The sequence below is a fragment of the Bombus bifarius genome, unplaced genomic scaffold (assembly GCF_011952205.1).
Source record: "Bombus bifarius isolate JDL3187 unplaced genomic scaffold, Bbif_JDL3187 scf7180000007973, whole genome shotgun sequence".
Lineage (NCBI taxonomy): Eukaryota > Metazoa > Arthropoda > Insecta > Hymenoptera > Apidae > Bombus > Bombus bifarius.
The window spans coordinates 5230856-5245152 of record NW_022884359.1 but is presented as its reverse complement, the minus strand read 5'-3'; the positions used below and the strand labels follow the sequence as shown (position 1 = coordinate 5245152).

General features: G+C 41.0%; 1 protein-coding gene across 4 annotated transcripts in view; it reads right to left on the bottom strand.

The window, feature by feature from the left end:
• LOC117216270 (probable JmjC domain-containing histone demethylation protein 2C) overlaps positions 1-12632 on the bottom strand; it is a 233006-nt gene extending 220374 nt beyond the window's left edge. For all 4 annotated transcript variants that reach the window (XM_033462853.1, XM_033462888.1, XM_033462879.1 and 1 more), the window contains exon 1: positions 12407-12632. In XM_033462853.1, coding sequence (XP_033318744.1) covers positions 12407-12562 — 156 coding nt within the window. In that variant the 5' untranslated portion in view covers positions 12563-12632. The remainder of the gene's footprint in view (positions 1-12406) is intronic.
• Positions 12633-14297: the final 1665 nt, after the last annotated feature.

Sequence of the window (14297 nt, the reverse complement as noted above, 5' to 3'; positions counted from 1 at the left end):
AGACGCGAAAACATTACACGTGTGAAAATATACGAAGACGATGGATTCCTGGCTAACTCGAAGCGGAGCACCGAGCAAACATAGTTTTCTTCTCTCCGTCCCTCTCGCTTGTTTTGTCAAGTACGCGACTAAATGCATACAGAATAATCCTCTTACACGCGTTACAACGACTACGGAATTTTTTGCAATTAAGAAAATCCAATTGAATCCACTGATCGTGTACTAGAGAGACGTAGAATCGAACAAATATTTTTTACCTAACTAACGTCGATTCACCTAAGATTCCTCGGGATAGATTTGACCCCGATGTCGCGATATTCCAGGTTTATCGAAGGTTCGAGGAAGAAAAGAGCAGAGACAGGAAAGAAAAGTAACCGAGGAGGAGAAACCGAAGCAAGGAAAGGTCCGTGTGTTTGGCTGTTTGTAGAATCTGGGTGAGTGACCTGGGTCCCTGGCGGTTAGTCGCCTGGTCTGCCAGGAACCTGTTCTCCCGACTGTTTCTTCTCTTTTCTTTCTCCGGTTCTCTTTCTCCTTCTACCTCTTTGCATCTAGGCAGCAAGCCATCTTCCTCCGTTTTCTACAGCCTCTGGCCAAGGCATACACACGCTTGAAAACCGTGCAAGCGGAACACTGGCAAGCTTTTCGCGGCATTGTCCGCGATCGCGGTTGAAACACGGTTGAAACACTCAGAGGACTAGAACTCATATTCGCGAGCAACTTCGGACTTGTGCATCGGCCAGGAGAAAAGACGGGCCCGTTAGAGGGACACGATCATCTGGGTCGTGATGATCCGGGTGAAAGTGCTCAGCTAACGGGAACAGCTTCTTGCCTGCTAGACGATAACCATAGAACGCAACCGGCTTCTTTCGGTAACTGCAGCTGAACCCCTGTACCAATGACGATCTTAAAAATGTAAATAATTCCTGGTCGACAATTCGTAAATTCCGTCGCTCGAAATTTTCAACGCTCTACAACGGTGCTTAGTCAAGCGTAACTCTGCTTGCGGTTGACTAATAAATGAAATTTACGCAGTCTTTAGCTACTATTCATGACAAACTTCTGAAACTATCTGTCGTGTGTATGGGCGTTTCACTCTATTAACATTTCCTTTTCTTCTCCCATTTCTTTTTTCGATTCACCGTCTCTCGTCGTCCGTGAGAGCACACGTGCTTTTGTCTGCTAGCGCTACTCGATAAACCATTCAACAGCGTAACCAGTTATCAACAAAGAATGGAAAGCCAAAGCGATCGATGGATGAGGAACAACGCCGGTTCCTATACGAATATACGAAACACTCACGCAATATCGGTGTTCTGTACAGGTGTAAGACTCGTCTGGAGTCGTGAGGTCGGCACACGAACCACGAACGCAGCCTGCATCGTGCATATGTATACTCCGCGTTCGGATTATGCAAGCAAGTCCGCTTTCTACGTGGGCTTAGAATCTGGGTCGGACACGAAGTCATTGTTTACAACGAGTCGGCGTTGAATAGGTGGGTTGATGCTATGTGACGGAGTGTACCGTGTCTACCCAGACTTGCAACTGCAATAGCTCGCGATACCTTCCAATCCCTTCGACCACTACCTCCTTTTCTCTGTTTGTTTCTTTGATTAATCAGTACTAACGACGAGGTGCCCATCAACGCGCATTGTGCACGATAGATCGCGATGATTATGATTTCGTTAACTAAAAGATTGGAATCTCAGCTGAGACTTCTTCCACCTACTACATATTATTATTACGAATACCATACATCGAGTATTTTATATATTTTTCCACATTATGTATATTTTCCCATCTTCAAATTTCCCAGAAATCCAATCTTATTTATCAATATCCAATATCATTGGAATTGTCGGGTAGAGATTATTTGGATAGAGATCATGCACGGTTGTATGGCTGATAACTGGAAGTTATACTATGCCGAATGGAAAGAACGAAACAAATAATAAAATAATATTATTCGTTGAATTACAAGCTGTAGAATTTGAAAATTCTTAGAAGCTGTTTTGGTATAATTTATATATTAAAACATTATCCAGGCGTACTGTATATTAGAGAAGACGAAGGATAAACTGATCGTACGATCGGATTCGATGTTCATTAATTAAAAGTTTGACTTTTGTTATAAACAAAATAATGATGTTAAGGTTCCAAACAATTGAAACGTCTGTATTGTTCTCTGGGCTTTATTCTTTCGCTGGAAAAATCGTGAACGATGATTAAAAGCGAAATGAGAATTAGGTTAGTTGTTGTTGAAAAAGTTCGTTGTACGAAATATTCGTTTGTCGTAACATAAGCGGAAATCATATCAAAAGTTATTGTTTCGGTTTTTGGAAAATAATAATGTACATATAAACACGATGAAATAATAACGTTATAAATACAGAGGAATGGCTTTGAAAATGAATATTTCGCCTTTATGATAAAATTGCATTTTACGCAGTAGTGACGTATTAAGAAAATCTATGAATGTTAGGGTCGGTATTAACATCAAAATGCACGGTATTATATCTACGATAAAATTAACTACGTGTTGATACATTCTTGTCTGCGGTTATTAAGCTAGTATCTTCGTACAGTGGCTGCCAAAATTTGATGCCAAAATGTAATTTTATTACATCATTCAGAAATCTGTCACACAAGTATTACACGTATTACTGCATTGTATGAAATTGCACGAAACTACCATAAGAATTATCTGAAATATTTTTACAACAAGAATTTTACTAATGCATAATTTCTAACCTGAAGTAAAATTACGGAACCATTGGCAGCCGATTGAGGTTAGGTTGGAGTTAGGTTGAGGTTAGGTTGAGGAACACAAGAAATAACGAAACGTACGAGAAATTTCTTTATGAACATCCACATCCTCCAAACCGAATTCTTATTCAGAGTAAGGGATAAATGATCATTTTCGCGGTTTGAACACCTAAGGAATAAATTATTTAAATATACGATCTTTCAAATAAGCACCATAGGCAAAATCCAATGGTCCATATATCCCACTCTCGTAGAACGTCTCGCGATTGTTAAAAAGTTCATTAAAACGCGGGCAAAGTGTGACGTATCACGCGGAATTGTCCGGCGTGTCTTTGTCTCGCGAGAATAAAGTACCCTCGAAACTGCAGGAACCGAACAGGATTGTTTCGCGGACGAAAACGAGCAAAATGTAACAGGGCCATTGTCTGCGCGCGTTACAGTTCACCCAGCGAAAGAGTCTCGCTATTTTTCATTCTGGAATTTTAGCAGCACCATGAACGGGAAATCCGACGAACTGTCCCTGCGGTCAAAATCTGACTTGCATGTTTTTTCGCCAATTTTACTATGCCCTTCTCTTTTATTTGCAAAAAAAAAAAATCAAACTTTCATGATTCACGATTTAGATATAGACTGCTGTACAACAATATTCGCGTGACTATCATATCGTACAATATTATTACAACGCATCCTATAATACAGAATATCGCGACGAAATTCATTTTCAGAAGTTGCCACCACAAAATAAGAAAATCGTATTGTTGAAATATACGGAGTTATCGTTTTCTGTCGTTGAAAATAAATACCTAGATAATTGTAAATAACAAAATATCTATCAAATTATCGGCTACCTTCACGCTCTCCCTAACACTGTTCAACACTTTCCAAGGAAACCTTCGTTGCAAGAAAGAGCGAAAGAAAGAATTTCATACCTCTGGATCCTAGCGTACGCTTTTTTCCGGAATCCCTACGAGCATGAGTCAGTGTAAGGAACCGCGACTGCGGTTTACGTGCGATAGAAAGTCGCTGCAGCGTGTCTGGCCGCGTGGGTGCCGGAGCTTGCATAACGCACAATATCAACGAGCAGACAAAGACCGAAATATTTCGATATTGGCGAACGAATCGGAATCTGCCGGTGAAACCGGCGAGGGGAATGGAAACGATCCTCGGTAACGTTCCTGCAGGGCGTGCATCGAACCGCATCATCTTCTAACCGTATCGCGGCCGTTGCACCCGGATTTTAATATTAGAATGCTCACGATAATGATAGGGCCCTCGAAATAACGTCCGCGATCGGTTTCGACGTCAATTATTACGGCTGAATATTTGCACAACGAAATTGATACTCTCGTCGTCGAAACGTGACGCGTGATTTCACGCGGTTCGATCGAGGTCGTTGAACTACATACAAGCACATTCGTGCGTTTCCAATTCGTAGATTCGTTGCGTCGCGTCGTCGCTACAGTCAACCCTTCCCATATGCGAATTTGAAAGATCGCTAACTAAGATCGCGGATACGCGACTCTACACTGTCTCGTGAAATGTACGGCGCCGTTTCCAAGATCGCGCCCGCGATTTACGGACGGATACTTTTTCAAACGAAATGATGCACAAAGAACGCAGCTTTTGACCGGGAAATTTGGTGCATCCGATGTATCGCGCAGCGAAGTTTTCACAGTTTCAGATGCAAAAGCGGTTGATGCGTTAGATGTTTGGAAGAAAATTATAACGTCGAAATTGATTTCTCGTGACTTTCAATCTTGCTTGGACACCGTGCGACGATTAAGTTGCCAGACTGATTTTAACGGTTTTAAAGCAAATTTCTTCATTTCGAATGCTCTATATTTTTGTACGTGTTTTGGACAACCACGCAATCTGAACGTGTACTTCATCGTCGTACTGTAGTCATATTTTACGCTCTACTTTATCAAAGGTTTTGGCTACATCCGTCTCTTCCGGCTACGACCTTCGTCGGTTTTGCCCCAATTATGTTCTTATCCTTGGTAATTATTTGGGACAACACTGATTACCGTAATGACCGAAATATTTAGTGTTCGATGTGATGTAATCCAGATGATATCGTGCAACTTCTGAGGCAGCAAGATTTACCTAACGCTTATGATAAACTGACGTCAGTGTTGCTTAATCAATTCGATATCCCGTACGCGGATATCGTCGATAATGAAATTAAGGGAAAAGGTTCGAAATATCGACTATAGGACGCTACGAAAATAGTCACTTGACCCTGTGATATCGCTCAGACCAGCGACCTTGTGCCGGATAAATAATCAATCTTAAGTCTGATTAACGAATTAAATCGCAATAGCTCAACCTGGTAGTTGATTAGGAATTAAATAGACAAATACGGAAAATAACCCGTTTAATTTTTACATCTTCCAAGGATAAACTATTGGGACAAGTATGGATGTACACCGGTTGCAGATAATTGGCTATTGCAGTAATTATGTGATTTCTTATGAAAGTTTACGACGAGTAACATATAAGCGGTGTGCAAGTTCTGAATAATTAAGACGACGCAACGTGATCAACGTTGTGATTATGATAGTCGTGTTTAACTTCCAAAAAAGTTCGAAATATCGACTTTCTCTAATATTCAAATACTTTTGTAAATTCCTGTATACACGTTCCACAATTCTGTTTAGCAGCAAGGGAATACAATTAATTAAAGGTGAACGGTAAGAGGAAAATAATAACGAAACTTCTTACTCTTAGTTTGAATAAAATAACCGAGACCAATATCTAACCTGTCCAACTAGCATTATAGTTGCGTTAGCCAACTATTTTGGTCAATTAACCGTTTTAGGCAGGAAACCGTTTTAGTTAGTCAGCCGCTTCATTCGGTTAAGTGGTAAAATCCGTTACCCTTGTTCACCGGTCATATCCACAGGCAATTTTGCTTCCTTTAACTGACCAAAATTAAGCGGTATCAAAATTTCTCTAATTTGAAAAGTAATTATAACGTTTGAAAGTTGGTGCAATTTACAAAATAGATGCTCGCCCGTGAAGAAAAGTACAACGGAACTGCATCCTGACATTTATTCAGCGATCTTTTAAAACCACGAAGCGAGCTATGGAAAAAATCGAGATAAATGCGGAAGATAGGAACAAAAAGGCTTTTTTCCTGCTTACCAAATAAAGCTCGTTAACTCGAGTCGGTCGAACGGTTAGGTGATCTTCTTAACGAGCTGAACGAACCACATCACTATCTACGTGTTTCTTTCCTATGTACCCGGAGTTTTGGAATCATCCGGCTGAGGCAATCCTCTGAGCAACAGAGTGTAAGGGACGACTCGAACCAAAGAAGTGATTTTGTAAAGAGACCTGATCCACGCGACTCTTACGAATATGTAACATCTTCTCGGACCCCATAGCTAATGATACCGACTCTTTTGAACCCGCAGAGGACAGGGGAAAAGGCAAAGTGGATTTCCTGGTGAGAGGAAAGCGCAAAGCCAGACACGTTCTACCTTTGTTTCGCTTTGAAGCAACGTGTTAAACTTGCATTTAATCGACATCACCTGCTGCTTCTCGATCAGTGTAAAATAATACGTATAATTAATGGATTCGTAACGAAAACGAGCCGTGTCCACGTTCGTCGTTGTTGCAAGAAATCAAAAGAATCTCTCATCGATATGTTTGAATTCTTTTTAAGAAAATATTCACCATGCCGAGCAGTTGCTACGAGCCTATCTGTAACTTGACCGTCACTTGATTTACGAAATGCTATTCATCGATAAATCTTTTTTTCTATTTTCAGTCGCGAACAGAGTGAATCAGAGACGCGTCATTCTTTTTTACATGGTAGAGCGCAAGTACAATGGTAGACGCTATTCCTCGTTTTATTGCACTTTAAGGTGAATGGAATTCTTCTACGGAGAAGAGGCCGCAGTGGAGAACGGCAGGAGACGGGGAGGAAAGAGAAGTGTCGAAGGAGGACGAAGGAAATCTCGGTCTTGCCACAGCCAGCAGAGTCCTGGCTTTCCTTCGAATTCCTTCTAGCAAATGGAGCATAAATTACGACAGACCTTAGGCATCCTGTCTTCTTTTTTTTTTTTCAAAAAAGAACCATGTAACGTATCGTGTATCAATCATTTCGTATGTTTTCGTGTTCGACTTTGATCGACAAATTTCGTGTTGAATAGTCTGTCGAATGATTTTATAAAGAAGATATAATACAATAAAATTTCAGTTAAAATATATGTAAAATATACAACGATAATTATTACTATTTCGACCAATATACAAACAATGAATAGTTTTCAATCTATACAAAATACCATCGACTGTTCTAACATGTACTTTCAACGTACTTGGCTCTTGGAAGACACGAGCGACGTTTATAAGAAAGCTCGTCAGCTGGCAGCAGTCGAAACGCGGTATGACAAAGCTGTAAATTCCGCTGAGTGGATTCTACGGAATACACGCAACAGTGCAAATTAGCAAGAACTGGCGCAACGTGTCGTAAATGCAAATTGGAACGATTACCGAGATCGTCGCCGTTTTGAAAACGAATATCATGGCGTTCTTGGAACGCCAGGCAAGAGGCGAATTTCACGGACCTCGGTGGGAACCTTGTACAATATCAAGGACCGATCTGAGAGGAATATCAATGTTTCATCAATCGTAAATGGGTCGAAACAACTCCCCCTCTTTGCCTCGTCTCCATCGAACTGGTGGAACAGACCGCCTTTTTCGTGCACCTGCCACGTCCACGGCGAAGCACCGTTATGCAGCACATACGAGGCACATCGGCTTGCATGAATCTCCAAGAAAGAACAAACGGGGGCCCGGGCATGCCGATAACCCCAAAATTATTGCCAACTCTGGACCGCGAAATTTGCGGTCGACGAATTACCAGGGCCCTGAACCTAACACTTTCGGGTAATTTCCTACAGTTACATTGCTTTTCTCTCGTATATTGCCAAGGAGAATGCAAGGGGCAGCTATTTTCGACTGGCCGCAGAAAGAAATCTATAAAATTGTACGTGAGAAATTTTGTTCATTCTTTGAATGGTACTAGGATATGATATTCCATTGAATTGCTCAGAATATGGTAAGTTCTATAAGAGGACGATACTCCTTGGTAAGAAAATCGTGAAACACATAGATCTATCAGTGTTACCTGTTAGCAAAGCTATCCGGAGATTTATGTAACGCATTTATAGAGGAGAACGATAAATGTTCGCGTTTTAATTAGATTTTAATCGTGTTTTATAGCTTGAAACGTTAAAACAAAGAGATCTTTGAATTCCTACGCTTGAAATAATTTTGCTTGCCAATTAATTGCTATACAGCGGAAATGAACGCCGGGTCTATGAAAAGAGAACGCTTTATTAGGAATAAAATCAGAATGCTATAGAGGTCCAAGTACGTTAAATTTCGTGTTACTTGATATTATGAAAATCAAATGTATAGTAATTATATGGAAGAATAATGCAATTAGTATGTTGCAGCATATTATGACTTTATGTAGAAAATGCTACGTTCGTTGGTCGACTGGCTTTCGTTGGAATCGACGCATCGACACCTAGCCACGCCGATATAAACGGTATAGAATCTATTCTTTATCCGAACCATCGAACAGAATCGTATCATTTTCGAGGAAGGAGAAAGCGAACGGTCGCGACAAGCGTTTCGCATTCAATGACCTCGGACCACGGCTCGATGCCAGCGCAGCGAATGACCTCCGACTGGTAAATAGTAAACAGATGTCAACTAAATTCATTCCAGAGACCAGATACTTGTTGGCGCCGTCGTAAATTCGCAGACGAATTCGACATCGAGTCGTTCGTGTAACAAACGTCCAATCATCCAATAAACCTAATCATGTAGGGGATATCTCGCAGAAGTATTGCAACGTTTTTGGAAAATGCTACAAAATTTGATTCGCACTGTAACCAGACGCGGCTATCACGATCGTATCGATCTTTGAAACGAATTTGAAAATGTATATTAAAATTTCGAACATATATAACGTTTTGAGGCGTTGTAATTCACAATTTCAGATTGCTTATAGCACCTGAATAATCAAAGTCTAGTAAGTATAACGCGTAGAACTTCTGGAGCATCTTGTCAATCTAGAGTAATACGCAGTATGAATAGTAGAACACTTATAGTAGTTAGAATATCTGGAATAGCCTACAATTGGCTCGATGCTTAAAACATTTAGAATACCTAGAGTAGCCGGGGCAGAGTTCTTGAAACGCTAATGGTAAGCTCGTAGTGGTCGATTTAAAATAAATATTAGGTAGTTCGTCGCATAATAGAGTTACAGGAATGATTTAACAAAATGATGATGTGGATACCGTCGTTTATTTGTCAGCAGGACGTATTTTAATTAAAAAGCTCGGAATAAATCGGATTTCATTGCTTCTAATTATTTATCGTAGCTACGTAGAATGAAGTATTAAGACGCGATTAAATTGATTTTTAAAAGCCAGTACGCAATAATGAAATGGACATTTGTAATTTTCTGAGCTTCAGGTGATGTATAAATAAAAAACAATTCCAAGTCTTGTAATAGACGATTTAAATCAATAATCCGGTGATTGCAGAAAAAAGTTATAATTGCCACTACTAATTATATTGATTCATTATTGATTCGTCGACTTCGATAAAACGAACGCTAGTGTAGCTGTGTGCTTATGTTAATGGAATATATATGCTACGTAGGAAACGTAGATATCTGAAACGTTTTACTGGTAACACTACGTGCGAACGTTGAATTATATGTAAATGATTCGAACTGAATGGCGGAGAAAATTAATGTCGCTTTTCCACAAACAAAACAATTTTATCGGTCGTATAATATCGGCTTTAGCTGTATGGTTGGTTTTACGGTCAAAAAGGAATATTAATGTACGCGATATAATATCATAAATATTAATGTTGATATCAAAATTTCATTTCGAATTTATCGAACATTAATTATAGGGACCCGGGTCTCGAAACGTGTTTTCTTTGGAAAGAAATACATTTCGAGACACCAAACACTTGCTTTTCGGCGTTCGAGTTGGACTTCGTAAAAGCCGGTTGAAAAAAATAAAACGGAACGTCTGGCTTTAAAAATTTTCAACTGACTCGCACCAAACAACGTGAGCGCTAGAATTCAGGACTTTGTACTTGTAACCACGCGTAAATATCCTTGAATGAATTATTGAATGAAATGAAATTCCGCGTTAAAAAGACGAAGATCGCTGTATAAGCATAGTCGAATTTGAATTTCAATTGTTGTTGAAAATGACTTTACTTAACCGATAGACGTGTAATCGTGCAGAAATGTAAGCTATCTTAGTTGCATAACTGAACGTTATTATTAATAAAGACAAGATCTCAGTCTTTGTCGCGTTTAACAATACAAGTTTTTCAACCAATATAATCCACCAACGAGACGATACGCGAGAGTCTCTTAGATTTCTTAATTGTCCATTTCTAATCGATTTCTTAGTTTCATTACATACGTACTCGATTAATATTCCATTCTCAAGAAACAAATAGCTTGCCTCCATAAATTCATACATCGCAAGAAGATAACATAAATAGTCGTGTATTATCATCACTTTATGGTAGCTTTCAATTTATCGAGTTGATCGAGGTAGCTTTTAAACGGCTAATGGAAAACTTCAGCAAATTTTGGCCACGCACCGTGTAATTGATAAAAACCGGCCGTATAATCCATATTGGTTGCATTTTGCGATGTACGTATATACATATGTGTACCGACAACGTCCTCGAAAACTAGAATAGTTATGACTTATGTTATGTCGCGATAACGAAAAAAAGAAACTCTCAGGTAAGCGGATCGCACGATAGCTTACGTAATCTGACAAAAGCAACGCAGAGCATAACGTTGACTTGCCTATTTTGCTTCGGTTCGCGTTTTGGCAACGATTTCGCGGCCGTTTAAACTCGCTTATCTCTGATCAAATTCGATCAACAGCTTCTCGATGGATCGTGAACGGATGATAACGTCGACCGATTTATGGCTTCCTATAAGATGCATGCACAAGAATTCTGCCCAGTTCTGCAGATGATCGCCTTTATTTCTAATTGTTATTTCTTCTGTTCTGCGCGTATGATAAACGAGACTTATTCAATGAAATACGAGAAGTTGCAAGCAACAGACCAATCGTCTATCTCAAGACGGTTTAACGGAAGAGTACTTGATCTTAAGACTGGTTAGACATCGTACGAATCAACAAGTGCTGATAAGAGAATACTAAATATTTTCAAGATAAAACGTTTTAGACACGAAGTAACAACAACAAGTTCGTAATAATAATTTTGTACAACGTAGAATAGGCAGCAAAGTACATAAATGATATTCGTTTTATTTCTGGATGAGAGTAAATTGATGTACTCCATAAATTAAATTTTAAAAATACTTGATAATGGAAAGCAGAAAATAACCTATAGATAGGATGCGAATATTAATGCATTTATGGAAAATTTATTCAAATAAAAACAAATTTTATTTAAATTTCAGTAAATGTAAAAATCTGCAGTATACATATAATATGCAAAGATATCTAAAGGATTAAACATAAATATTAAAATGATAAGATAAATACCTATTTAGGTTCCATCTATTTAATTGTATCGATAAAACTATGAATTTACATAATTATTCGCAACTTATCTGCAACCGAATATATTCGATATATTAGTCAAGTGCCGCAAAATAAAAAGTTTTCAATATTGAACATCGTATTGTATCATGACTCTATTTTAGCTATGAATGTTATTAACATACAATTAATATCCTATTATCAAGGTCTGAATTTGCTATTCATCAACCCTGCCTCGAATCTCATGTATTATCCGAAAATATGTATAAGTTGGGAAGAATAGGCTCATTGAAATTCGACAGGAGCTGTCGAGGAATCTTTTTAACCTTTTTAATCCGCGAATCTTTCCATAGTTAGAATGGAAAAGATATTTATCGACTAAGTAAAACGAGGAACGATTCGTTATATTTATATATATGTACATAGTAATACAGCTTCGTCTCGATATTAAGCGTATAAACACATTTTTGCTTCTCAATCGCTATGTCACATGATTTCTCGACTAACTCCAATTGTATTCTATCTATCAGCTATTGATATATTTCCAACTATCTATATTATTCATAGAAATAATATTTAGAACGCATAAAACTATGAAAAAACACGTGTTTATATAGCCATTGTTCGTTTCAGAGTATTAATACTTTATCGAATGAACATTTGTGTAGATTAATTTCGCTATCGTTGTAAGAGACTTTTGTGAAACGTGAGAAATGTATGAAAAAACGATGGAAATAACCTATGCAATATTCAGAAAGTTTTTCGATCGGAATGTAGTGTCAACCACGAAAAAAACACCTATGACACAAGGTTTTTTTTTGGTATTGTAGAGGCAGAAGCGCGGGCTTCTCGGAACGAGGTGAAGTAGACGCGAAGTTCGAATGTTCGAAAGGTCGATCGCTAATGTAAACAGAAACAGCGTGTCGCGCGCGCGATGCCAGATAGGCCGCATGCATCGAACCAAAGTTAGTCTACGTAAATTCGACTCGTGTTTACGATTAATCGAGAGGACAAAAATCGTATAAACGAAGAATGTCCGTTAGGTGGACGATACTCACCTGAAGATCATGACAGCCGTTATCCCTGTGACTGGCAGCACGAATCACCCCTGCACGCCACCCCCACTCACTGATCTTATTCACCTTTAGCTTGGTGAAACCACTCACCGAGAGAAACCTCTTTCCCACGATCTCTTCGCGAAACTTGTACGCCATATTATGGATCGGCAACCGCGGCGTGTCGAATCCGCGAATTCGGATCGCCAGCCGGGTCTTCCAATCACCCTTTCTCCTCCTCTACTTCTCTATACGTCTACTTCTCCTTCTCACTTCTCTGTCTCTCTCTCCTTCTTCTATCCCTGTATATCTCGCTATCCTTCCCTCTCGCACTCTCGCACTCGCTTTCTCTCTCCCCCACGAACTGTGCCGTTCTCTTTTCCTCTATTCCGATCCTCCAGCGAGCGTGCCTCTCCCCCAAAAAAGAAAACCCCACGTAGCACTGAACCGTAGAGAAGAACAACCGAGCACCGATCACCACTTCGTTATTTTTCACCAAAGACACCAACAGCACAGTCACTCGGATCTGCTTCTCTCCTCGTGATCACGACGGGCCAGCAAACAACAGGGCCATGAGGCGCGCACGATCCTCTTCTCCTTTCTCCTCTTTTCTTCTCTCTTCCTTGGACGGTCGGCCACCACCAGCAGCAGCCACTCCTTGCTCCTACATACGTGCGTCTGGACACTGGACACCGTACCACCGAAAACGTCTTGGCGACCGCTCCGATATACCACTTTCCTCTTCTCGACACCTTGTCGTCGTCCTCGTCGTCCTCGTCGTCCTCGTCGTCCTCGTCCTCGTCCTCGTCCTCGTCCTCGTCGTTGTCGTCGTCGTTCTCCTTTCCTTCTTTTTTCCTTTTCCTCCGTCGCGCACCACGCAGCCGATCTTTCTTCCCTTTTACAGTCCGCTCCACCTGCGCGCCCGTAGTCCTCGTCGTCGTCGTCTCCCCGATGATGTCCCCCGCGTCGACAGGATTTCGCCTGCTTTCGCCACGTCCAGGACACGGAACGAGAGGCACTTTAAACTTCCGGCCGCACACCGTGTATACTGGACACACACTGCTCGGTTGACGGTAACGGCGGCAGCGCGGTAACCAAGCACTCCGAACGGTACCAGTGTGAACGTGAGAGTGACACACACATGACCGGCCAGTGATATCGCGTAGCGCGCACTGCGGGCGGACGGCAGGGAGGCACGGCTCCTTCCCGCGACTCCTGCCTCCTGCCCCGCTTCACGGTTCGACCTCCCGCCATCGTCCTCTACCCTCGAACACCCCAGGCCCCCGCCTGCACCGACGTTCGCGCCGACGCCTTCCCTCCTCCCCGCCACCCTCCTCGCGACCAAGCAGCCGTGCCGCGCGCTATGCCGCACCGCGCCGCGTCTCCGCCGATACTCTCTCTCCCCACCACTAACTATTCTTCCCCTTTTAGCCACATCTCACCCTTCCCTCCCGTTCCCATCATCTCATCTATACAGTTTTCTTCTCTTCTCTTCTCTCTCTTTCTCTTTCTTCTCTCTTCTCTTCTCTTCTTCTTCTCTTTCTTTTCTCCTCCTCTCTTCTCTTCTGTTCTCTTCTCTTGTCTTCTCTACGCTTTTCGTTCCTTTCCTTCATTCCTCTCCTCTTATCTTCTCTTCACCTCTTTCCTCTTCCCGTCTTTTCTCTTCTCTTCGCTTCTCTTATCTCATCTCTTTTCTCTTCGCTTCAGAGTCGCGCAGCGGCAAAGTTCTTTCGCATTGCTACAACTCATGGCACGAGCATGGAGTGAAGAGAACTCTAGGGCCGTAACACCGACCGCGAACGAAACTCGTGAGTTTGTGTTTTTGGCGGGGTGGGGTAAAATGTCAATTGAAGGATCGCATTATGGGAGCAGGCTCTGCGGTTAAGGTACCTTC